The sequence below is a fragment of the Pseudonaja textilis genome, chromosome 14 (assembly GCF_049901715.1).
Source record: "Pseudonaja textilis isolate UNSWEBS1 chromosome 14, rPseTex1.2, whole genome shotgun sequence".
Taxonomy (NCBI): Eukaryota; Metazoa; Chordata; class Lepidosauria; order Squamata; family Elapidae; genus Pseudonaja; species Pseudonaja textilis.
Window position 1 is genome coordinate 227,048 of NC_142003.1, and position 24,508 is coordinate 251,555.

The window sequence follows — 24,508 nt, forward strand, 5'->3', positions numbered from 1 at the left end:
AAGGCAGGAAGGGAGAGGTGGTCTCACTGTTCTCACAGCCATCTGTTCTCAGCTCTCAGGTGGGCAGCGGCTGGATGCCTCCAGATCCAGGATCAATTACCTTCTGAGATATTTTGCGTTTCCATTGTTGTGGAGGTCCATCTGGTTGCCAAGCAATCCCAGGCCCCGTTATTAGCACAGGCACAGGTCAGCTTCTCAGGAACATGACTGGCAAGGCCAGGGCTTGGGGGTCCTAGGAAGATCCAGTGGTCTTGCAGGATTCTTCTTGTAACCGAACCAAGGCGCGCGCGCACACACACACACACACACACACACACCCGTGTCCTGCCCAGCAAACCGCACATTTCCATTCCCTCCCTTTCGGCATTGCCAAGGACAGGACTACCTACACCGCCCCTTCAGACCCCGCTTACCTCTTAGCCCCCAACTCAGTGCAACGGGTGAGGTTTCCCACTGTGCAGCCTGTAAGTTCGGTGGGGCACCAAACCGGGCAAATAATAAGAGTACCAGGCTGCAAAAACGTGTCATTCCATGCAACTTGCAAAACATTGATGTGTGAAAGGAACGGCAGGAGGGATATGAGGGGAATCCAGCAAGCCTGAGAACAGAAGGCTAAGGGAAATACATATTTTAAAAAATCAAGGATATAAAGTAGGCAAGGAAGGAAAAGGCATCCAGATTCCTCGGGGAGCAGGCCCCATTCACTGGGTAAAAGCACTTCTTCCTGCTGGACGAGAGCAATGCTTCGGAGAGTTCTCCAAACAATTCAGAAAAAGCTCACCAAGATGAGAAGAGGAGCTAACTTAGAATGGTGGGGAGGAGGAGGAGGAGGAGGAGGAGGAGGAGCTGGCAACCCGAGAGCTACCCTTTGCCAATTCTTCTAAGGCCTCTGTGGCTCCATTGCTTTTTGCGTCTGGTTAAATGGCTGCTCCTGCAAGTCGAACTGGTTGTGTGCTGAAATCCTGTGTTTCTCAGCTCCCTGTAATGCAGCCAGAGGTTATGAGGGACGGGCCATGTTTGGCTTCCCCTGGTGGTCAGGAGGCCTTTTTTGCCTTCTATCAACATTCTGGTCCTTCCTTCTTGCTTAGCCTATGCAAGGCCTTAGCCAATTTTACCTCTCCTTGATACATTGCCTCTTTTTAAGTAAGAAAGATTAAGCCGTGACAGGTGTTCACAGTGCTTTATTCTCTTTCCTAGGCCCACCCAACTTCCCTGCCATTATGACACCAGCTGCTTGCTCTGTGGCCCCCAGAAGGGCTAACAGACCTTGGCTTCTTGGACAGATAAGACATAAGCTCATTCATCAACCGGGGCACAAGAGGGTCACACTGGCAGCCTGTTAGTGCTTCTTGTAGCGGTTCTTTGGAGTTTCCCCACAGCCGGTTGTGTCGCAGGAGAGGGCGCTGGGCTTCTTCCCCAGGCCGATACTCCCGAGCAGGTCAGGCAGCTCGTGGGTGATGGCCCTCTCAATCTTCTCCAGGAAGCAGCCTCCCATGTAGGAGCACTGCTGCGCAAGCAGCTTGAAGCTGTGAATGGGGTTAACCCCAAAGAAATCCTTGTAGGCCTCGCGGTTGGGCAGATCAAACTTGCTAACATTGGTCTTGGCCAGGATTGATTTAAAGATGTAGAACTTGTCTGGATCCTCCACGATGTCTCTGAAGACCAGCTCTCCGTCACTGAAGAAAGTCATTTTGTCCTTATAGGTCTGCAAGTAGCGGTCGACCAAGAGCGCGTGGATGCGAACCCGGATGGCATGTTGGCGGATGAAGGCGATCTTGTTTTCCAGCCGGTTCTCGATCACCTGGTTCAGGTCTTCCAGAAGGGAGATCTCCTCCTTGGAGAAGAGGTCCTGGTGGGTTTCAGCTTGGTACTCCATGGGCCAAAAGGAGCTGACGTAAACGCGGGGGGGCTCAGTAACATTAATAAGGGGGGCCAGGCTCCAGAACAAGGCGCCGTATACCCGCATGAGCTCTTGAGTAGCCAGGCTGTCCGCCTTGTTCAGAATGATCCTGATCTGAGACTCCCGGCCCTTCAGCTGACGGAAGAGCATCTCCAATTCCAGCCCCACGTCCAGTTTGGTCGGGTCAAACACCACGAAGATGAGATCGGCTCGATCGATGAACCACTGGCAGACGTCATTGAATGGGTAGCCTGCAAGAGAAGGAGAGAGGGCTTGGTGGTCTTTGAAAGGGGGAGCTGGCGTCCACTCAGCCATGGCTCTGGACCGTGCGGACAGAGCAGCAAAGGGCCCTGTCTCTGAGCAATGATTTGCTGGATGCAAGAAGGAGCACTTAACAAGAGGAAGAAAATAATAGCAGGTGGATAAGCCAAATTGCAAAGTCTCTCAGGCAACAGCTCTGATGCTTAAAACGTTTGATTCTTATTTTAGGTAAGCTTTGAAAAGCTTTGAACATTGGGGTACTTAGGGATACAGCATTAATTTTGGAGTTTGCTGCCTTCTAAACTGCCCCCCACCCTGGCAGGGCCCCTAAAGGCCAGTTGCTCGCTTCCATTTCCAGACACCCAAAACTGGTTCTTCCAAATTCTAGGGTTCTGTGCACAGAAGAGCTTCACCTGCTTGGCCTTGCTTTGGGCTTTCGCTTTGTAAATAAAGGATATGTTCCAAAATCTGAATGTTTTGCTTTGGGTATTTTTTCTATTAATGATTTGCATCCTTTTTTCAATTAAGTTTCCTTTAAGTAATATTGAATACAGATACAAATGACTGAGGCAGCATCTTGCAACAATCAGAATGGAACCAACGTGTATAAAAAGCTGCTTCAACCTGGCCCTGAGCAAGCTTTTAATCCCCTTTTCAAAGGTGGATTGGGATGGTTTTATGTAAAGGATAACATGGGTAGCAGCTAAAATGCCCACCAGAATAAACCATTCCTCCCAAGATTTGGAAATAGAAGACACGGAACTCCACCTCGCTCCTGCTGCTTCCGGTTTTCAATGATGCCGGGGGTGTCCACAAAGGTGACCCTCTCCAGGAGCTTATGAGGGATCTCAATTCCGATCAGCTTCTCCAGAAAGTTCTGCCCAAACTTCTCAAGGGGGGAGAACGAGCGGGCGCTGTCTGCAGCCATTACAATCCCTTCGATGGTCTTGACTTTAGGGCCGTGCATTATGACGGTGAACTCGGAGGTGGTGGGTTCAGCCCCTGTCCATGGAGAAAGGGAAGCAAGGTGCAGGTCAGCTACGGCCCCTGGTGCTTCTCCGGAGGCCGTTGCCTTGCAAGCAGGCGCCCTCAGGAACCCCCACCCTTCACAAGGGGCCAGATCTGCAACTCCCAAAGCCCGGCTGCTCTTCTAGGACCCTCTGAAGACTTAGGCCCACTGCGAGTTTTGTTTCCTAGGCCATTCCCACACACTTCATTTTCTGCTGGCTTCCCATAAACCCAGCATGATTTGTGGGTTGCACATGGGGTCAAGAGAGCTGGGGGTGGGGAGAGAAAGAGGTGTGTTCTGTAGGGTCTACTTCAGCTCCCCTGTCACAGGTTCTGGGGCTGGCATGAATTTGCCCACGGCCCAAAAAAAGCATTCTGGCTAATTAATTCAGTCTGCAAATGGAGGAACCTTCTGGACTGAGAACCAGTTCAGGGGGATGGGAGGAAAGAAGGGCTACGCCTGCTGCAATGACTTGGCTCCGGGCCAGAAGCCAGGAAGTTCTGAGTCTTTGGCGGGTCCTGGCTGCCCTCTGGGGTGAGGAGGGAAGCAAAATGCCAGCGCCCCACCCCGCGCCCTGCTACAAGGCAAAGGTCTTTGGCCAGGGCAGAAGCAGAAGCGGGTGGGGGCTCAGCCAGCGCGGCAGGGGGAGGCAGGGGCGGCTGGCTGGCAAGGGGAAGGGAAGGTGTTGGGACGCCACTCTCCCAGCTTTGCCAGACCTGCAGGGCCCCAGGCTACCTGTGTAGAGCTGATGGGGAGTGTCGTCCAGCCCCAGAAGGTAGTTAATCATGGTGGACTTGCCAACGCTCCAGGGTCCCAGGAACAGCACCATTGGCTTGGAAGTAATCTCTCCGTCTGCGGAAGGAAGGGAAGAGCGGTGATTTGGAACAAAGCGGGGGAGGCTCTTGAGGCCTTGTTTCCCTGGAGCTTCTGGGGGCATCGCTTCATGAGCCGCCCTCCAGGTGTCCTTGCCCTCCCCGGGGCATCTATTCCAGGCAGGGTGGAGGCGTCAGAAGACCAACCCTGAGGGAAAGTGAGGGAGGCACGGTGGGCTGGAGGTACCCCATGGACAGAAACCAGCCTTCAGCTCTGCAGGAAGCACCTGCCGGGCCTGGGCTGTGGGATGCCACAGCAGCCTCTCTCCACCCCTCCACGGCTGGACGCTGGAGAGCCCCCATGAGCCCTCAGGAGAGGGAGGCTGACCAGAGGGGGAGGGGGCCACCTCCCCTAGATCCCCTGAGCAAGGCATCTGCATTTGCTGCCGGGAGCACATCTCCCTCAGGATGGCAGCGCAGCTGAGGCCTGGGAAGAGTTGGGGGCACTTCTGTCCCTCCTCCCCAGGGAAAGCCCCCCTGCGCCGCATTTGCTGCGTTTCAGAAAGGAAACTGGTGCACCTGACCCTCGTTTCTGCATTATGACCAAAGCCAGTTACAGGCTTCCAAACCACACTGCGGAATCCTCCCGCAGATGCCTGGGTGGAAGACCGTTGCCCCTCTGCCCAGGAAGGGCTGAAGTCGCAGAAGCACAGGGGCCTTGGCAGCCACGCAGTCCTCAAGCCACTGCAATGCCCCCTCCCGGTTTTCTTTCTCCCAAGTTTCCCGTTACTGCCACAAAAAGCAAGGTGTGTTTGTGTTGGTGGGGGGGGCTCCATGTCCTTCACTTCCCTGGCTGCCAAGGAGAGGCAAGGGTGGCCCACTTTCTCTTCCACCACAACAAGCAGGACTGTGACTGAGCGCTGGAAGGGGGGAGCAGGATGGTGCTCTTTCCTGGGTGGAGGGAACACCTGCCTGGCAAGACTGACTGACAGGACAGGCAGCTCTACCCACCTGTGGCTGAAGAGCCCAGGGTGCGTCCAGGGTAAGCTGTGGGGCAGGAGAGGAGGGTTGGAGAAGAGAAAAAGGAACGTGAGTAGGGAAGGGTGGGGAGGGGGAGGGTTAGTTTGGGGCAGAAAAGCACGAAAGCAGAGCTTGGCCTTCCAGGGAGGGGCCCAGCGGTTCTCCCAGGAAGCCCCTGTGGTTAGTGTTCATGCTGCGAGGACGGGCGCCATCCCCACCTGGAAACCCCCCTCCGTTGGGAAGGATGAAGTGAGGGCGCACCCAGTCCCAGAACACCTGCAGCCCTTGCAACGGGGCCTGGTAGGACAGAACCCGGGCAGCCAAAGGCTGCTGTGCCCTGGAAAGGCTACACAGCTTGAGTTCCAAAGTTGATCTCCACTGGCCACCAGCTCTGGGGAGCGGGCCAAGACCGTGGCCCCGAGCAGTGCTGGCAAGCCAGGCCAGGGGCTACTCAAAGGGCATCAGTTTGGGGAAGGCGACCCACCCACTGGGTCAGTCTGGGAACCCCCCCGGCCACAGGGAGACTTCAGCAGGCAGAGGACACCTCCAGGATTGCAGAAATACAAGGAGCCTTATGGAAGGGGGAAACGCCGTGGGGAGGGCCAGCCCCTCAATCCTCCCAGCATGGAATTCTCTGTGTGGCAGAGCCAGAAAGGGAGGGCCTTGTGGGGGGAATGCATTACCTTGCAGCACCCCCCGTGCATGCCTCGTCCCGAGAGCGTCCCACTTTCTCCCAAAAACTCTCCTTGGTCAGCCTTCTTGTGCTGAATCTGCCCCCTCCTCCATCCCAACCCCGCCCCTGGAAGCAAGACCCTGGCAGGCAGCACAACAACAGCCAGACCCACAGCCCGCCTGCCTTACCCGTAATTTCATGCTGCCGAAGCTCATTGTACTTGTAGGACTGCTCCAAGGGCTTGATGGAGGAGTGATAAATTTTTCTCAGTCGCTGCAGGATGGCTGCAAGAGAGAGACGCCAGGCAGAAAAAGGAAAAGTCAGTCCAGCCCGCTGCTCCAGGGGCTTGTGGGGCCTGTCACGCACAGGTCCAGGGCTTCCCTTGCCCCCGAACCCTTCGGCAGCCCCTCCAGGACACCTCTGGCCCTTCCCACTCTGCAGGATAGAGTCTAGCATCGTACGGCTGTTGTGGGGCTGGGTAGAGCTATAAGGAACCGAGAGAAGAGGGGGAAAACTTTGGGTCCGGTCTGCTTAAGGACAATGCCTCAGCATGGCTTTCCTTGCAAGGGAAAAGATTAGCAGGCAAAGGGGGCAAGGGGCAGTCAGGCTGGAAACCAGGGGTCTGTCTACGTACATGCAATATAAAAGTTTGTATAGCTCCCTCACTTATCTGGGTGGATCTAAGGCTGGTTGATAGCAAGCGGAAGGTAACATAAATAGTCAAATAACACCCTTGGAACAACAGCTGCAACTGACTCAAAAGTGTATGCGTTATCTTGAGCCATGGTCACGCAGTGGTTGGAATGCAGTATTGCAGGCTGATTCTGCCCACTGCCAGGAGTTTGATCCTGGCTGGTTGAAGGTTAACTCAGCCTCCCATCCTTCTGGGGTCAGTAAAATGAGGGTAAAATGAGATTGTCAGGGACAATAGGATGACTGTAAACCATTCTGAGAGGGCTGCGAAGCACTTTGGAGCAGTATATAAGTGCTATTGCTATAGCTCTCCACTGCCTTTCGGGGAGCCTTTGCAGGGTCCTTCCTGGCCAGGCGTGCAGCCCTACTGCTACCTGAGTAGTCGTCTGCGGGTTTCTCCTCCTTCAGCTTCAGGGTGCTTTCGATGTGGGATCGATCCCTCTGGGCGTTCTCCACCTCTTCTGCTAAAAGAGCAAAACAAGCAGCCAGAGGGGGAGCTGCAGTCAGGCCCAAATTGCCCAAGGAAATAAGAGGCATTTTCAACATCAGGTTCATTTTCTCCCCGATTTCTACTGGTGCAAAAGGCCCAGCCAGGGAGCCAAGTTCAGACTTCCGCCTTGGAGGACGGGCCAGGCCAGGAAGTCTCTCGAAAGAGGAGACAGAAGGGTTTCTGTGGCTTCAGCAGCCAGAAGGGGAAAGGGAGGCAGAAGGCAGGCCTTTGAGAAGTGCTTCCAAGCCCCAGCGGGTGAGTGGGGGGGACCTGGCCCATCGTTCTGGGTCAGTCCAGGCAGGGACATCCATCTATCCCCTAGGAAGCCTATTGGCCAATGGCATCCCTCGTCCCGCCTGGCTGCCCAGCCTTTTCAAGCCACCAGCCTCAGGGGAGCCCTGGCCAGGGATGCTCTACTGGGAAAACTGGGCGCATCTCACAGGGCAGCTTCTCCCAAGACAGCTGTCTCCAGCTGCCTAACCAGCCACGGCCATGATCTGGAGACACGCTGGCCTCAGCTGCCCAAACGGGGAGCAGGGAGAAGAGGCCTTCCTTCTGATGTCCCACCCTCCCCCCGCTGACGATTGCTGGCACCACCTCCACGCAGCACTAACTCCTCCCTTCCAAGAACCCCTCCTGACAGCCCCCCCACCCCAGCTCAGGACAGGCTGCCTTGCATTCTGGTTTGACCAAAATCAGTGGCTGCTTCATCTGGGCAAGGCAGGACAGAAGCCCATGGAAAGGAACGGCACAGCTCAGAGCCGAAAGAAATGAGCTGCCTGGGCTGTGCCTGGGGAAAGGAACGGCACAGCTCAGAGCCGAAAGAAATGAGCTGCCTGGGCTGTGCCTGGGCTCCTTTAGACAACGCGATTGAATGAAATGAAATCCTTGCCAGCCTCTAAACTGCAGCACCGTTTCTTCGGTGGAACTGCTTGCCTAGAGAGCTTGTGCCATTTTGCTGCTTCTGATTAAAAACAGCCACAAAGGGAGGAATTCCTGCCTGAGGGCAGCTCCTTCAATCCCATCACTTAGAAAGAGTATATTCGTCATCTCTAGTCCAGGATCTAAAGACGTTGGGGATACCTGTGGCTTAACAAGAGCCAAGATGGGTCAGGCGTCATGGACTTGGAATCCAGCAGAGGTAGGAATACAGAACCAGACCACGAGGATCCCTTCCAGAGCAGACTCTGCTCTGAGGGACCCTCCAGGCTTTGCCAGCCTGAGCTGAAAGAGCACCGAGCCCAGGCGAAAGGAATAGGGGGGGGGGGGAGGACAAGGGGTGGGCCTTGCAATCCAGAGGCTGCCTTGGGAGTCCAGATCAAGGTGTCCCATTCCCCCCCCCCCGTGCCTCCTTGGCCTGGGAAGATTTGGCCTAGAAAGAGGAGTGAATGGCTGAGTCGGCTTTTCTGCCTCCTGCCCAAGTGGTCTCCTGGCCAAAAATGCCTGGTCTCTGCTGGGGGTGGCTGTGCCTGGCTGGCTGGGTGGCAGCTCTGCTTCCTCTCCCCTCAGGGCATGAGGGCCTGACAGAGGGCCCATTCTGCTGCCCCACACAGGCCACCTTCTGGGCTGCCCCCTTTGGAAAGAGGCCCCAGAAGGTCTTCTCTTCATGGGGCTCATTCTCTCCTTCCCCTTGGCAGCCCCTCTCCCTGGCCCTCCCGCTCCACCGCTGCCTCCACTGCTGTGCAGGTATCACCTCTGGGTTGCTTTCTCTCTGCTGGTGGAACCTTCACTTCAGAAGCTGTTGCAACTTCTACCCCATTGCCACCTGGCTGCCCTTCGCCAAACCCCAGTCCTTCCATGGGAAGTGGGGTGGCATCTCCACCTTCGGCCACTGCAGCTCTTCCTTGGCCATCAGCGTCTTCGGGACCCCCTGCCAGCTCCTTCGTCGCTCCTTCCTGTGCTGGAAGGGCACTTGCTGCCTCCTCTGCCTCTCCTGATTCGCCCCCATCCTGCAGACCAGCGCTGAATGCCTCCCTGGGTCTCTCTCTTGCTGAAGGGTTGCCCAAGTGCCCTTCCCCAAAGCTGCCTTCCAAATTCTTATTCACATCCGGGGAATCGGTAAAGTTATCATCCAGCTGTGCCTCAAGAGAGTGGAGAAGATCCTGAGAAATATCTTGGTTTCGTCCTGGGAGAACCCCTTGGGCATCTTCCTCAAAAGGAGCCTCCGTCTTCGGTGGAACCTCTTCTTCCTCCTGCAATCCCTCTGCCCTATGGGTAGAAACCTGCTCCAGCTCCCCTGAGCTAGTTCCACCTTCTGCATGACCAGCCACCCCCTGTTCTCGGCCAAGGACCTCCCCGAGCTCAACCACGTCCGCGCCATTCGTGTCCACACGGGCCCTTTCTGCGCTGTCCACGGCGGGGCCTGTACTGGCGGAGCCATCATCCTGAGACTTCTCCGGGTTGCCTGAGAACTGGAGGGGGATTCCTGTCCCAGCAGCGTGTCCATTGAGCAGCCTCTGCTTCTTCACTAGACTTGGGTCTCCAGGCAAGAAGCCACCCTCAGCAAAGTTGGCAGAGTCTTCTGCGCCCTCCAGGGCAGAAACTTGCAGTTCTAGACAGTTAGAACACGATCAGTCAGTTTCATCTTTGCCTCAAATTGCAAATGTGCTTCTGCATGAAAAGCAGAACTGGACTCAAAGGAGGCTGAAAAGGCACATTTTGAGGCTCTTCTAAATCCATTTTCAGTCCTGACCTGACCAGCAGATTTAGAATCTAGCTTGCCTGGCCTGGTCCCAGGTGCCAGGGTGGGCTGGAGAAGGTGGGCGTCCCTCTTGGATAGCACACGTTGCCCTTAACCAGCCTCCTAGCCAGCACTGTGACTGTCCCTTTCAGTCTAGCAAGACAGAGACAGATGGACAGTGGGAGCATCCCTAAGAGTCTTTTCAGGGGCCTTAGCCCCCTTGAGGTCACCCCCCCCCAGGCTCTGGCCAGTAAATACGCTGCCACCTTTTCCCACCTAACCGCCTTCCTGACTGTCTTCTACTAAAAATCCGAACAGAATAAAAAGGGGGACTGCAGGGATGTCAAGGAGAGTTTTGCCTGTCCAGATCATCGGCATGCAGAACGGCAGTGAAGAAATCCCAACCCTCTGAAGGCTCGCAGGGCTGGCACAGGCTAAAGAGGTCAACCCTCTTGGCAAAGCCCTTTCTCTGCCATGCAAGTAGAGGAGGCAGCTCTGGAATGGGCTTTTATTTCCCTCCCCCCAGGGTAGTGGGAGGGGGGCTTTCTTCTCAAGTGTCAGGGCCTGCTTAAGAAACCCCTCCCTCCAGATTGTGGCACTATTCGACAGGAGGAATCCAGGGCACGAGGAACCTCTTTGCTGGTCAGGAAGGCCAAAGTGGCGGGATCTACAAGCAGAAAAATGCCAGGGGGACTCTCCTCCATTGCTCCTGGAGAAGAGGATCCCCAAAGGTGATGCCAACTGGCTGAGGGGCAAAGAGATGTTGCTGTCACTGCTGCTTTGTGGGCTCTGAGCCAGGTCTGCCAGCTGACGAGGGGTTGGCCAGTCGCCCAGGAGGGAAGCTCAGATGCCCTGCCTGGGCTTCCCACCGTCCCTCGCCCTTTGCCTGGCAGGCAGGGACTCCCTCTATGATGGTTCCAACAGAAACAGTTTCACCTCGAGACATAATCCCCACACACACACACACACCTGACCCTCAGGTAGACAGCCAGGTGCTACTTGCAAGGAATCCCATCACCGGCATGAGAACCCAAAGAGGAAGGGCCTTACAGCCAGGTGGTGTTGAAGTGCATTAAAAAGCCAAGTGGGGCCCAGCAGGTGCAGGCGAGGGGCATTGGTCCTGGTGCTCAGGGCTTCCTGGGAGGAAAAGATCCCGGTGGGGCTGGGGGTTTTGCTGCCTTGAAGGAAGTGGGGCACTTGGGGCTTTGGACGGTGGCTTCTCCACCTCCCAACGGGATAGCAATAGCAAATATACTCCTTCACAGTGTTTTACAGCCTTCTCTAAGGAAACCCTTGCCCCCAACAAGCTGGATCCTCATTTTACCCACCTTGGAAGGATGGGAGGCTGTCAACCTTGAGCCTGGTGAGCCAAATTGCAGAAGTAGCCTGCAGTACTGCACTCTGACCACTACGCCACCACGGCTCAAGATCCTCTCTAGCTGGGCAACCTGCTTCCCCTGAGCAGGACTCTGCCTTGCCTCTTCTGCGCTTGGGCCAGAAAGCTAGACAGGGTCTTTGGTCACCCAGCAGAGGAGCCCAAAATGCTACAGGAAGAGGCTGAAGAGCTGGGGTAGGCAGCCCCCCGGGCTTAGGCAAGCAACCTCCAAGCTGATCTGCAGACGACCGGGAGGGCGGGCCACAGTATGGCAAAGGGGCCCAAGGTGCACCAGCAGCTTCCTCGTTGGGCTAAAAATACCCCCCAGCCCTGGAAGGGGCAATGGGGAAAGTCGCTGTTGGGTGAAGCCCACAGCCAAGAAACTCCCTTCCTCCCACCTGCGCCTGCCAGCTGCAAACATGGATTTGCCGACATGGCAGGCTGCAATGAGCCCACAAGGCTTACTTTGAGGTGGGGAAGGTGAGGAAGGAGAGCCTGCCAGGGCCCTGGCCTCCCCTGAGGGTTGGGCAGAGGGCCAAGGGAGCCACTGTTACCCGGGAGAGGCAGGGCTTCCTGCTGGGGGCTGGGCAGGCTCCCCTCCCTGAGTACCCAGTGCAGGGAGGGGAAGAGATACATCCGCCCCAGAAATGATGTGGCAGGGGGACTGTAGCCCATTGCAGCCAGTTGGCCCTTGCATGCAAGCCTCACCCGACACCCCCACTGGGTGCTGCCAGAGGCACCTTCTCTGCTCCTGGGCCTCTTGAGGTCAGGCATCCCTGGCCAGCTCTGTCCTCTGGCTGCATCATCCGCACTCAAGACCAGGCCTGGAAGAGGAGCCAAAGCGCCTGGTTCCTAATTCCTGGAGCCCCGACCTGCAGGGTCCTTGCCTGCGGGCCTTAGGCAAGGCGGCAGGCACAAAGGCAAGAGCCCGTCCCAAGGAGGGACCGATGCTGGCTCCCCGCTTAGCCTCAGGGGCACTTCAGGGATGCTGTGGGGGCAGCGTGGAATTGGAGCCCCCCTTTGACCTGCAGCAAAAGCTCCGCCTGCTGCCCTGGGAGGGTCAGAATTGAGGGTCCGTGCTGGCCGCCCGAGTCCAAGCAACGTCATGGCCGCTCAGGCTGAGGGCCACAGCTGCCCTCAGCCTTAAGGGTGCCAGTTGCAGGACATGACCCAGAGGGACAGGCAAGCGCCAGGCGGGGCTGAGCAAATCACATGGCGGACAGGGCAGCCTGGCCAAGCGACCTGGGAGGCGCCCCAAGGGGAGAAGCAGCCAGGTAGGAGGGGCCTTGCGCCAAGGGGGATCCTTTCGACCTTTCCCCTTGGCAGGCCATTGCCCCCAAGGGACCCTCCCTCAGCTGAGCCCTCGGGTCTCCCACTGCCTAAAGCAGCCCGGCCCAGCAGCCCAGCCAGCCCGTCTCAAGGGTGCCCTCTGGTGGCCAGATTGAGAAGAGCATGACGGGCATGCCAAAGGGCAGAGAAGCATCATTTCGGTTTTCCTTTGCAACTTCGGAGAAAAGAGGGGGACGCGCCTGCTTTTCTGGCCTTTGGAAAGGGGCCAGTTCTTTGCCCCCCCCCTGCCTGTTCTGGATGGGTGCGCAACAGGAAGGGTCAGGCAAAGCCCCCAGTGTACTGTTGTGGGGAGCCAGAAGCGCTGCCCCACCTCCACACGCATGCACGCACACACCGGCCTTCCCTGCTGCTGCTCGGTTGTTTGCCATTCCATAGGGCACCCGGAGCCAAGCAGGGTGCCCGGCAAGTGGCCGGGCTGAGTGAGGACCTCTAAGGAGAGCCAGCCTTCCCCCTCACCCAGCCTCCTGCCCAGAGCTCCAGTGGACGCTTCCGGCTGTGCAGCCAGCCAGCCAGCCCGAGGACTGACGCCAACCACAGGAAACCCACAGCTGGTGAGACTGCCAAGAAAAGCAAGTGACCCCCTGCCCCCCCCCCCCATTGGTTCAGCGCAGCAGGGGGAGCAGAAGTGCTCCGTACTCTGCCTGGAGCTCCTGGGGAGAGCCAGGCGGGAAGCGCCTGGTCAACAAGTATTTGGGCGGCCAGGCAGCCTTTCGCCTTCCCCATGAACTCTCAGAGACACAGCGCTCTTCTCCCGGGCCTCCCCAGGCACATTAATTGTCCGTGGCATTAATTCTGACCTTCGTCCAGTACTGGGATGCAGCTAAAGCCCTGTGAGCAACCCCTCAACGCATCCCCAAAATGATTTCCAGGTCACAGAACCCTCTTCTCCCCTCCGCCCCCCCAGCATCATGCTAGACCAGCACTGTCCAGTAAGAGCCCATCCTTGGTTACCGTGTGCCCCCACCCCGAGTCGGGAGAGATTCCCCCTCGCCCTTTTGGGGTGGGGGCATTGTGGAAGCTGGAAAAGGGGGCTAAGGCCCCTTGTTCCCAGAGCCCCAGGGGTGTCCTGATGCTGGGAAGGAAGGAAGGGAAAGGGAGGGAGGAGGAAAGGAGCCCTCGGCCCTGGCTGTCCATCTCCCTTTTGTACTGGGAATGATAAAAGATGGCCTTAAAAGGCTGCAGCTGGTCCACAGCGCCTGTGACAGTGTGAGAAGGCAGCAGCTGAGCTGATGAGGGCAACAGGGAAGGCGGGAGGGCTCCAGTTACATGCCTGTTTCCATACTTAGCTTAGGAGGCAGCTGGGAGGCATCGCCCAGCCAGCAGAACCAAATTAACTCAAGGGCACCCAAGGGGAAGGCGTCGGATGCCACATAGTTCTGCCCAGGGGCCCCAAACAGGCAGTGGAAAACCCAGGTGGGAGGGGCAGCCCCGGGGCCCTTAAGACGGAGGGGATCCCGGGGGTAACAGGTCTCCAAGCGCAGAGGAGCAGGGTGTTCCCAGCATGGCACCTACAGACCTCCCGGCCTAGCTGTTCTTCCTCTGGCTCGCCCCCAGCCTCACCACTGCCCTCCCAAGGGGCCCCAGGGCTGCCACCCCCCACCCCCCCATGCTGCCTGCAATGGGCCTGGCAGGTTGGCCCTCCCCATGGGTTCTCAGCCTTCGGACAAGGGACCCTACCTGCCGCCCCGAGGAGCACAACGGGTGCCAGGCAGAAACAGAAGAGCCTCAGCGCTGCCATACTGGCTGCCAGGAACCTTCTGCCCTTCCTCCGCACTATTTATACCCGGGCAGGCTCTGGAGAAGCAGGTGGCCGCTTGGCCGCAGGGCCCACGCAGGCAATGGTGCCGGTGCCGGACTACTGGAGGCCCCTCCCCACCCGGTCTCTTCACCAACCTCCTCAGTCCCCCTTCAGAGGCAGCCACTAAGGGGGGAAGAGGAGGAGCGTTACGGCAGCTGCTGCCCAGGGCTGAGCCTGGAGCCAAGGTCCCAGAGGACGGGCAGTGTGTGTGTGTGTGTGTGTGCGCGCGCGTGTGCAGGGGGGGGGCAGGGACCAGCTCTTCCTGCCCACGGCGTCAGCAGGAGCAGCAGTCCAACCACACCATCCTGTCTTGGTACAGCATTCTAGGTGACTAGAATGGCCATGGAGGAGCTGGGTAGCCCCCCACGGCCTGCAAAATGCCTCAAAGGATGGCGGGGGGTGTATGAAGCTGGTAGCCATTCGGGGCAAGAAAAGCAAACTGGTGGGCACAAGACAGAGGGCACGGCTTTGGCACAAGAGACCTCGTCAAAGTGTGCCTGCAGGGGGCAGCATAATGCTGGATCTGGGCCCTAGCAAGCCCTGCCAAAAGGTTGCCAAGCAACCTGGGAAGACCAAGCTGCACCCAAGATTGAAGCCCAGGCGGTTTCTATGTTTCTGCTTTTGGCTGCCCCGCACCTCTGTAATCAGCCACCCGCAAACTCCCGGGGTGCTCCTGCCCGAGGGAAAGTGGGGAGGGATTAACTGACACCAGGGCCGCTGGATGCAACTGCGCTTTAGGCCAGGGGGACAAAATCCATCCTGCCCCCATCCTCTTGGTCCACCAAGGGGAGGGGCAAGCACAAGCTCCCTCTGCTGGGCACCACAGAAACTGCAGGCAAGGGAAGTGAAGGCAGGCCCTGGGAACTAAATTCCCGAACATTGAGAAGGGGAAGGAGACGAAGTGGTTCCTGGCCTGGGGACAGCAACCTTTGCTAACGGTCTGCAGTGCTTATAGAGGACCTTATTTTTCTTCTGGTATGCAGAGTTGAAGCCCCTCCCACAATTTCTGGCCTGTCCCCCAACTCAGCAAAACTAAACAAGACATAAAAAACAAAGTACAAACTTTATTTTGTTTCTTTACAAAGGCACAAGCCTCATTTTTCCACTTTCTTAACAAAATATAATAGCATCTCAATGAACACAAAGACCCAAAACTTGTAAAAAAAAGAACAAAAAAAAACCCATATAAAAATATGAAAGAACAAAAGAACAGCTGTGGCTGGGGGAACCTACCAAAAGCAACCAGCACGAAAAAGCCCTGGCCAAGATCTCAGGGGCGGGGGGAATGGGGGGGGAGCACAGAATGCAACGACAGCAACCGCCACAGAGCAGGACCGCTCTTCACGGACCTGGTCAACCCACGGAACGGATTTAAGTGCTTCCAAGAACGAAACCACCCAGGGGAGAGGCCGGGGTCAATGCTCTCTCCCAGGCTCTGAAAAGGCCCCAAGCCTGAACCAGCCCCGAGAATGGAGGGGCCCCAGGGGTCTCCCTGCACAAAGAGGTACATGAGGAGGACCAGTGAGGCAGAGACAACCCCAAGGCTACCACCGCCAGGCTTCTCCTGGAGCTTTCAGAAGGCCTCGCCCCCCCGCCCCCGCCCCCAGGACCAGCAGCAAGGCCGAAGAGGGGCCAGAGAAAACCCATCCGTTGAGCCAGGAGTCACGGACTACTGCCTAGCCGTGTCCAGGAAGAGCCCGACCCTCCCCCAGCTGCTTCAAGCTGGAGAGCCCGATGTCCAGCTTACCCCCGTCCTAACGCTCCTCTCACTTACAGTATTGGAAGGTCACAAAATAGACCCAAATGTTGTGGTATTTTGTAAAAATTTCAGCACATTTCCTGAAGTCCCCTCGCCCCCACCCTGCTCACCCTCCCGCTGCCAGGCAGAGGTCAGGGCATCCGGGCCTTGCTGTGTTCCATGGAATCGTCGTCCTCCGCCTCCAGGTCAGAGGCCGTGTCCGAGTTTGAGGGGTCCAGGCTGGCTCGGGCTGGGGTCACAATGACTGCCCCCCGGCGCTGCTCTTCCTCCTCCAGCAGCTGTTTTTCCTGAGTCCCCTCAATGTGCTGGATGGCCTGGGGGAAGATGGCACAGTAGATGCCAGTGGGCTCTCTGCCCAAGGACTGACCGGCAGCCTTCTGCTGGGCCCTTCCTGCCCCAAGATTGGCCGCCGGTTCCTTCGGGCAAGCCAAGGACCTTCTTGATGGACGTATCCGGCCCCCGTAGAGGCCAAGAGGATAGTGCCCATTTTTCTACCCAGCCTGGAGGAACCATCAGGGGCACAACGGTGTGCCAGGACTGGTCAGAACGAGGCTGCAAGGGCCTGGCCCTGAGCTGCCACTGGGACGAATGCCAGCTTCAAAGGGAATTTCCCCCAAGGCCTTCCTCTCAAGTGTAGCCAGGCCAGGAGGTGGGGTGCAACAAGGGCAATTTTCTCGGGAGCGCTGAAGCAGAGCTGCACACTGAGGTTGGTAGCTACTTGTGGGGGCATTTGCCAGGGCCTGTTCCATGCCCAGGGAGGGGCCCACTTCCCAGCCTCTCTGAGGGAGGCCAAGCTCCCCCCGCCTTTCTCCAGGTCAGGAACTGCTGCGTCCTGCGCTCACCTGAACGATCGTGTCCAGGTTCTGCCTGGACGTTGAGATAGTGTTGATCACTGAGGAGGGCCCCATGGTTACCACGGTGACATGGTGTGAAGGTGGAGGTGGTGCAGGCACAATCACCGTTGGGTGCTGGGTGGGTGCCGGAGGGCCGTGAGCAGGCAGGAGCTGGTGAAAGGAGAGAAAAACACCTGGCACACAGCACGCAACTGCAGGGCTCCCGTACCAGGACGCCCCCTGGGCCTGAGACAGAGACACGGGGGAGGCAGCGGTTGGAAGGCCCTTGGACAGCTCAGGCCCTGTCGTGCCCCGGTGGATTGGAGAGCCCTCTCATTCCAGCTTTTCTCCTCAACACCTGACCCCAACAGCCCTGAGCCACACCTGGAGCCCCAAGGATGAAGCCCCTCCTTCCCAGGGCCACAAAAATCTAGAAGCGTGTATCAGTGGATGGGGCAGAAGCCACCAAAGATGCTTCAGGACCAACAAGGTGGGTGCTCAACTCCTCAGGGCTTTTGGGCACAGCCATCTTATCTGGGCATCCCCACTTCGTTTTCCTCACCCAAGATACGCCACCCTCCCAAGGAGTATCTGCTGGGGACGGTTGGGGCAGCGCTGCGGTTTCCTGCTGTCCATGGCCCTGTTTGCAAAGGCCGGGAGGGGGACTGACTGGGGCCGTGCGCTACCAACGCTCTGCTGCTCAGGTGCTTCTGGGCACTGGAGCCTCACCTGTTCCTGCTGCTGGAGCTGCACCTGTTGGGCAATCACCTTCAACTTCTCCGGGTACAAGTGGGCCTCCAAAGAGCGTACCTATCAGCCAGCCAGAGAAAGGCCCGGTCACCCTCCCCAATGGGCAAGGGACGCTTGGGCACAGGAGGGCCCTCTGGCTACCCACCCTGGCCCGGTTTGCCCGCAGGGGCATTTGTTTGCTGGCGCACTGCCCAGAAAACACCCCCCCCCAGCTGCCTCCAGACCCGCAGGGCACACCTGCTCCTCCAGCATCATCCGGACCGAGCGCTCCTTATCCAGCTGCTGCCGGAGCTCGATCATCTCCCGGCGCAGGTCCTCAGCCTTCTCATCCTCCCAGATGTCCGGCGATCCGATGCCTTCGTCCTTGTCCTCTGCTCGCCGCCGCTTCGGGGAGGATCCGCTGAACTCCTGCCAAGAAGGCCCAGATTGAGGGGGGCTGTAGGGACCAGGGGGAAAAGGCCCCCCTCCCAGCCAAGGCCTCCCTGGGGCCCACCTGGATGAAGCGCTTGAGCTGAGCGTTCTGCTGCAGCAGCCGCGTCTTCTCCTGCTCCAGAGAAAAAATGTACTCCGCCGTCTGCTGCAGGATCGCTGCCTGACCAAGGAAGAGGCAAGTAGAGAACACCTGAGAGGGCGGACCTGGCACCCACCCCCCACCAGACAAGGCAGCCAGCCCCCTCATTCCCTGCTCAGCCAGCTTCCCTTGGGGAAACCCCTCCCGTGCTCTGCTCCCAGAGGCCCCCGCTTGCCATGGCTTTCAGCAGCTGGTTGCACCCCACTGTTCCCCAGGGAGCACCCCCTTCTCTCCTTTCAGCTGCAGCATTCAACCTGCAGAGGCTCTCAGCACATCGCCCCCCCATTTTTTCCTAAGCGTGATGCCCTAAGGCCTTTGCTCCCCAGTCCTGGTGAGTAGGCCCCACCCGCCATCAGGGCCTGGCAGGGACTTGCTTGACCCCCTGCCGGCCCCACTACTGAGGCTTTGCAGCCACCTCCAATCAGTGAGGAGATTTAGCCTCTCACCTTGCTGAGCTTCTCCCCGTCTGTGTGTGGGATGAGTGTTTTTAGGGACTGAAACCCCGCATTGATGCTCTGCATGCGCCTTCGCTCGTTGCTGTTGGCGATCTCCCTGCGAATCCGTCGCTCCTGGTCCCTCTGTGTCTCTGGGGTCAGGGGGATGTTGGCCAGGCTGCAGCAGAGGAGCACGGTTAGAAATGGGTCCTCGAGGCTCCCCCAGCCAGTGGCCAGCCCTAGTGCCCAGCAGTGTGTTCTGGCCAGAGCCGCCTGCACCATAGCCTCTCCTGGCCACCCTCCCTCCCAAGGGGGGCTCCTTCGGATCCGTTCCTCATTGTAGCGCAGAGTCCACACCCACAGCACACCGGCCAAGTAGGGTGCACTCTGATGGCTACTTTGGAGATGCCCTGCAATCCAGGGAGGAGCAGGCCCCTCACTCAGGAAGGCACATGGAGCAGCTCTGCTTTCAGAGGGTTGACGGGCTCTCCACTGCTGGGGGAAAAGGGCAGCTCAAGCCTCGAACTGACGCACAGGCTCTTTGAAAGGGTGGGGTGCGCCCTTGCGTGCTGTCAGTCTGTTGTCCCGGTGGGGCTTTCAAAGAACCTCAACAGGGTGCTCTGCTTAAGCACCTTCCGATCCATTTTAATGTCCTTGACCGTTTCCAGGGCACGCTTGACACACACACACACACACACACACACACACACACACCCGCTCAGCTGCTAAAGTGTCTTTTGTGCTGTTCCATTTACCGGAGCCAGGCAGCAGCCCAAGTAAAACAGCATTTCCCCACTAAGGAAACCCACAGCGGGCCCAACGCGCCCCCAATTTCACCCACAACCATCCAGGCCAGAAGAAGGGAGCTGCCTCCTCCACCCCGCGCATCTCTGGGCTTTTGCACAACAGAAAAAGGGGGCCCGACTACTTGGTCGTTGGGTTCCGTCTCCCTCATCAACCCGGGCCTGCAGCCGCGGACCCCGGGGCACCTACCGCGCGCTTCCTCTGCCCGCGAGGAAGAGCCAGCGGGCACCATGGGGCCCTCACGGGAAAGGGTCGCCGCGCATGCCGGCGGGGATGGGAGGCTCCCGGCGAGCAGAAGCGGCCAAGAGCCGCTGCAAGACGGCCCGGATCGGGGTTCCTTCGGAGCGGCCCAGAGAGGCGCCCGCGGCCTGCCGGGCCCGCGCAGAGCCCCACGTGGAGGCCCAGCTGGCGGGGGGCGGGCACGCCGAGTGGGGCCGCTCCGCCGCGCCTGCTCTTCCCGCTCCGCCGGGCGGGCTGCAGCGCACAAAGAGCGGCGCCCCGGCCGGCACGTGCGGCGGCGGGCAGCCTTTGTGCGAGTCGGCGCGGCGTGGCCGGCCGAGCCCGGCACTACATGTCCCGGCAGCCCGCGGCGGCAAGGCCCGCCCCTTCGGAGGCTGCACAGTCACGGCCAGGCCCGGCCGCCGCGCTGCCAGTAAACACGCGGCGGGCTGGGAGAGGCCCGGCGGGGCGCGCGACTCGCGGGGGCCGGGGGAAGCGGGATCCGCCGCGCCCTTCCTCGCCCCGCCGCCCGCCCCCGCTCCCTCCGGGGCCGGCCGGGGCGGAACATCGCTGCCCGCCGCGCTCCGGAAAACAGACCCACGTGCTCGGCCGCCGCCGCCATCCCCGTCCCTCCCGCGCTCCACGGCGGGCCCGGCGCCGCAGCCCGCCCGCCCGGCGCGCGCACCCACCTGCACAGCCCGCCGATCACCTCCTTCTCGGTCTTCCTGAAGTGCTGCAGCGGGGGCACCTTCTGCGCGGGCACCACGAAGTACTCCATGCCCGGCCGGGATCGGGGCCGGCGCGGGGCGGCGGCGAGCGCGAGGGGCGGGCGGCGGGCGAGTACGCGTCCGCCGGTCCCGCGGTGCGTCTCCGGCTCTGGCCCTGCGCGTGTCTGCTCAAGGCGGGAAACAGCTGGGCGAGCGCAGCACTGCCTCCCTCCCGCCCGCCAGCCCGCCTCCCTCCCTCCGCCGGCGCCGCCTCCGCCAGCCACCGGCCCATGTAAACAAAGGGCGAATCGCCGCGGCTGCCGCGCCGCCCTCCCGCCTGCCACCCGAAGCAGCAGCAGCGCCAGCCGGCAGACCCGCCGAGGAAGGCCCGGCCCGAGTGCGGCGCTGACCGAGCGCTCGGAACTCGCAGCGAGCGGTCCGGGGCTTGGCCGCTTCCTTCCGCCTTGGGTCGGCGGCCCGGAGCCTCCTGCCGTCGGGGCTCTTGGCGGCGTGGAAGGGGCGAGGAACGGCCCCCAGTTGGGGAGACTGCGAGGGGGGCGAAGTGGCTGAGCCTTACCAAGGGCGGGAGGCGAGGGGGAAGAGCCCGGCCTCTCCCCGCTAGAAGCGTGGGGAGGCTTTGGTGCTCCCGGACTGACTTGGGAGCGGGCCTGGTTCAGCCGCTAAGGCTGTGGCCGAGGAGAAGCCGGGGCCTCTGTGGAAGCCTTACTTTGGCCAAGTAGGGATGCTGGGATTTGTACTCCGACACAGCTGACTGGATATGGACAAAGGTCTGCCTTGACTGGAACTTTCAATAGGGGCCAATTTCCCTGCAACTTATTCAAACAACCAGTTTAAGGAGCAGGCCAGGCCAAGCCCCACCAATGGCATTGTGCAGAGCAAACCAAGCCCTGGAGTAGCACCCAAGCTCTGTCCTAGGCCAGCCACAGGCAAGGGCTGGAGAAGCCTGGCTACTCTGCCAGCTTGCTGGTGGCTGGCCCTTGATGTACCAGGCAATGCCTACCCTGGGCCCGTCCTTCTTGCTGAAGGATTGCCTGGGCCTCTTCTCATGGGCTTCTTAGGCTTGGCGGTCTTGTGGCCACGCCACAACGGTGGATATAGCTGGGCACAGGGGTCCCACTTGACCAACTGCTATGGTGTGCTACTGATCAGCCTTCCACTGCCACCTCCCTCTCCCTCCACCTGTGAAGTGACCAGACACCTGGTCAGGCTCCCACAAAACACTAAGCCAAAGTGAATTAAGGTTCCTTCTAGCTTGTACGACCCAGCACCTCAGTTAACATTTACACAATCAGCTAACCAAGGTGAACTATGTCAGTGCTGTGGAAAGACATAGCCCACCAACTCCCACCATTCTGGGTGGTGTCATGCCATATGCCCTGTCCAATTGGAGAATGCAAAGCAAAGTCCAAGTGTCAACATTATGGCTGGATGCAGTTTTAAGCTTAGTGCCGGCCTGGGGAGGACACCCAGCCCATGCAAGCAGAAGAGGGTGGTCTTGGTCACTCGAAAAGCCGATGGGGGAACGGACTCTGGGCAGCAATGGTGCCTCTTTGTTCCTGAAGTGCTTGTCCAGGGAAGATACAGCAAGGAAGGGAAGGCTGGGCTATGGGGAGATGAACCTGCGCCTGGAGTTCTCTTGGGTCCAGTCTGAGCCCGTGGGCAACAGCCATAGCATTGGATCTAGCCATGGCAACATATGCTCAAGTAACCGGGTTAGTCCCTGTGGCAGAATCTGAACCCTTAGCTGTAGTCAAGACAGTTGGTGCAGTGGGGTTACACTCTGCTAGCCAAAACCAAAGAACTCATGGATAGCATGCTGAGAATCAGGCTGGAAGGTTGGGAAGTCAAAGGATAGCTCCTTCCACACCTTTGAACTGAACCAGCTTGACAAAATTCCTATTTTGCATGTTTATAGTTCCCAAGAGTGAAGAGTCTGATTTTCCTTTTGACGTCTCCTCTTCGCCCCATAGAAAGGGATGCCAGAACAGGACAAACATTACTGCCCCAATCCTGCCAAGGGGCTTGCTGGTAGCTCAGCTGAGCGCATCCCTAGCCTGGCAATCATCAACACGAGATGCGGTTCCTGGCTTATTTACCACACAATCTTCTCCAGATCTATAGGGTGACTGCAGTTTTTCTTACAGCCAGCCGATCTCTCTGCTGAAATCAGGTCTGGGTCTCACTGCCAGGACCTTGCTTTTCTTCCTTTCCAAACTGGAGTAAAAGAACAGGCCAAAGATGCCCTGAATGCAAACAAAGGGCCCACAGCTAAGGGTACCACGACCAGCAGCATAGAACCAGGTGTCCCAGAGGGCAGAAGTCCAGCAGGGTAGCTGGACGATAGATTGCCGAGGGCCAAGATGCCTCTGAGACAAGCGAAAGGCCTCTTATGCAAGAGGGAGACAGGATGGGCAACCCTCCAGCCTGCTCAAGGTGTCTGGGCTCCAACTTGATTACCCGATTCCAGGGGGCCCTCCCAATGTGGATTTGGAGGCAGACTTTTCTCTGGGGCCCATCACCCACCCTCTGGCCCAGAGCCTTTCGGTTCCCTGCAGTGAGGAGCAATAGAAAGCTTGTCTTTGTTAGAGGCCGAATGTCCCGAAACGAATTGGAGGAGTGAACCACTTGGGGAAATGCTCGGTGCCCCCTCACCATCTAAGTGCTGTGACTGAGGAGGGTCTGCACCACAGCCAGAGGTCCTCCCCCTTGTGGCTAAGAGGATACAGCACAGCCATCCAGTTTCAGAGTTTATTTGCTTTCTCCCATTTTAAATTGACCCGGATCCAAAGTTCTCTTTCTATATGACAGAAATCACAAACATAAAATACAAGGTGCCAGAAAGGCAAAGCAGGATAAACCAGATAGAATCATCACAGGCACATAAGAACAATTCCAGCAACAAAAGGAAAAAGTGCAAAGGATTCGATTCAGTTCCTGAATTACTTGAGTGAGTAAAGCCTTCCTCTTGGAGGTGCTGAAAAAGCTGGAGTCCTTCCCTGCCCTGGCACAGCTCAGCTGGAAATGGGTCTTAAGTGCCACCTTTCAGCCTTCCATAGAGCTGTTTGATCTGGGCTGATGGCAAAGCACCAGGCGTTACCAGCAATCCCCTGACCACCATCGTTTCCCCCCCACCCCCCCAAATGAGCAGCTTGTGCTGGGCAAAGGCAGACACAGACATAAGCACTGAAATAATTTAAATGGAAGGCCGTCAATTCCAACCCAGTGTCAGATTAATCAATTTCAACTCTTCCCACACAAACACCCTGAAACATGATGGCTCAATTGTTAGGGGGGGGGGGGGTATCTGGGATGCTTTCCCCAAGCAGTGGCCTCTAGTTGTGTTGATTGGATCAGGCCCCAAAGATAACCCGAGCATGGTAATCAGGTGATTTTAAGTCCCCGCTGCCAGAATGTATTGCCAAGTTGTTGTGAAGACCAGCCAGAAGAATCCTGCGCCAGATTCTAAACCTCCATGGCAAAAGGTCTGTGCACTGAAATAGAAATGGCAGGGGACAGGTACAGCGTTTGCTGCTTATTGGGAAGCCCATTGAAGAAGCCGCGTTCAGAGGTGCTGAGGTCACTGAGGTCAGGCTTAGCTGTCCTCTGGTGGCAGGAGGGGTACATGACTCACCGTGAAACCCCCAGCAGATGCTCCAAAATGGGGAAGTTCTGTGCCTCCAATTCTGCATAGGTGCCTAGTCTCTGAAGAGGGGCCCTGGGGGGCACCAGGAGAAGGGCTGTGGCATTGGGGGAACTTCTCCATCCGGACTAGAGAGCAGCCTTAGGCCTTGGGACTGCTGCCAGGCCAGGCCGCTCCCTGCCAAAGAGGAGGACGGGCCGGGAGCTTTCCCCAAGGGCGGCCAGTCCCAGCGGCCATCTGGCATCCCCTCCTTCGGCCAGGGAAGACGGTGCCCGAGGCAGCCCGAGGGGCGCGGATCGGTGGCCCAGGCTGAGGAGCGACGGGACGGGCAGAGATCTGAGCGCCTTCTGCTCTCACAAGGGGCCGCCGAGGGGCCCGGCAGAAGGAGAGCAAAGGGAGAAAGCGGCTTTTGCGGAGCCCCAGCTGGCCGCCTTTGCCGAAGGAGGCCGCATAGCGACCGGAAGCTTCGGGACGCCAGCCAGCTGCTGTCCGCCTTTAACGGATCGGGCGAGCCCAAGGCGGAGGAAGGAGGGCGCCAAGGCCGCCCCGATGCGAAAAAGCTCGGGGATCTCGCTGCCGGTGTCGCAGCATCTCAGGCCCGGAGCGAATGGCCGCCCCGACTAGCCTGCTGCCCGGCAGAGCCGCCCCAAAGAGCTTCAGCCGTGGCCTGCAAGGGCGTCCCGCTCCGCCCACCCTATCTGGGCGGACT

At 58.6% G+C, this 24,508-nt stretch overlaps 2 protein-coding genes across 17 annotated transcripts; both read right to left on the bottom strand.

Annotated features, from left to right (window-relative positions):
• Positions 1-1,166: 1,166 nt before the first annotated feature.
• Positions 1,167-14,194, bottom strand: SRL (sarcalumenin). Of its 13 annotated transcripts, none has more exons than XM_026704518.2 (8): positions 13,941-14,194; positions 8,552-9,409; positions 6,743-6,829; positions 5,864-5,959; positions 4,994-5,029; positions 3,906-4,022; positions 2,930-3,163; positions 1,167-2,151 (listed from the first exon to the last, which is right to left on the bottom strand). In XM_026704518.2, the coding sequence occupies exons 1-8, from the start codon at positions 13,999-14,001 to the stop codon at positions 1,340-1,342; spliced, it is 2,301 nt and encodes a 766-aa protein (XP_026560303.1). In that variant the 5' UTR covers positions 14,002-14,194; the 3' UTR covers positions 1,167-1,339. The 13 variants fall into 13 exon arrangements, with proteins under 13 accessions (XP_026560303.1, XP_026560302.1, XP_026560300.1 ...); XM_026704517.2 differs by having other exon boundaries at positions 6,740-6,829; positions 13,941-14,160; XM_026704515.2 differs by having other exon boundaries at positions 6,743-6,832; positions 13,941-14,160.
• Positions 14,195-15,105: 911 nt separating this feature from the next.
• Positions 15,106-24,508, bottom strand: TFAP4 (transcription factor AP-4). 4 transcript variants are annotated; one of them, XM_087912683.1, is made up of 7 exons: positions 23,791-24,508; positions 18,421-18,586; positions 17,897-17,995; positions 17,641-17,811; positions 17,383-17,463; positions 16,663-16,824; positions 15,106-16,134 (listed from the first exon to the last, which is right to left on the bottom strand). In XM_087912683.1, exons 2-7 carry the CDS (start codon positions 18,493-18,495, stop codon positions 15,952-15,954), a joined length of 771 nt encoding a protein of 256 aa, XP_087768809.1. In that variant the 5' UTR covers positions 18,496-18,586; positions 23,791-24,508; the 3' UTR covers positions 15,106-15,951. The 4 variants fall into 4 exon arrangements, with proteins under 4 accessions (XP_087768809.1, XP_026560279.1, XP_026560280.1 ...); XM_026704494.2 differs by lacking the exon at positions 23,791-24,508 and adding an exon at positions 20,121-20,799; XM_026704495.2 differs by lacking the exon at positions 23,791-24,508 and adding an exon at positions 19,402-19,800.

Excerpts from the sequence above, each read along its gene's own strand:
- SRL (XM_026704514.2), bottom strand. The coding sequence starts at position 14,001 with ATGGCAGCGCTGAGGCTCTTCTGTTTCTGCCTGGCACCCGTTGTGCTC. Across the intron at positions 9,410-13,940 it reads TGTGCTCCTCGGGGCGGCAG|AACTGCAAGTTTCTGCCCTG; the intron begins GTAGGGTCCCTT and ends CTAACTGTCTAG. Across the intron at positions 4,023-4,993 it reads CCTGGGCTCTTCAGCCACAG|ACGGAGAGATTACTTCCAAG; the intron begins GTGGGTAGAGCT and ends TTCCTTCCGCAG.
- TFAP4 (XM_026704493.2), bottom strand. The coding sequence starts at position 18,690 with ATGGTGCAGGCGGCTCTGGCCAGAACACACTGCTGGGCACTAGGGCTG. Across the intron at positions 17,812-17,896 it reads AGCTCAAGCGCTTCATCCAG|GAGTTCAGCGGATCCTCCCC; the intron begins GTGGGCCCCAGG and ends CCTTCTTGGCAG. Across the intron at positions 16,825-17,382 it reads AGCTCCAGCAGCAGGAACAG|CTCCTGCCTGCTCACGGCCC; the intron begins GTGAGGCTCCAG and ends TCCTTTCACCAG.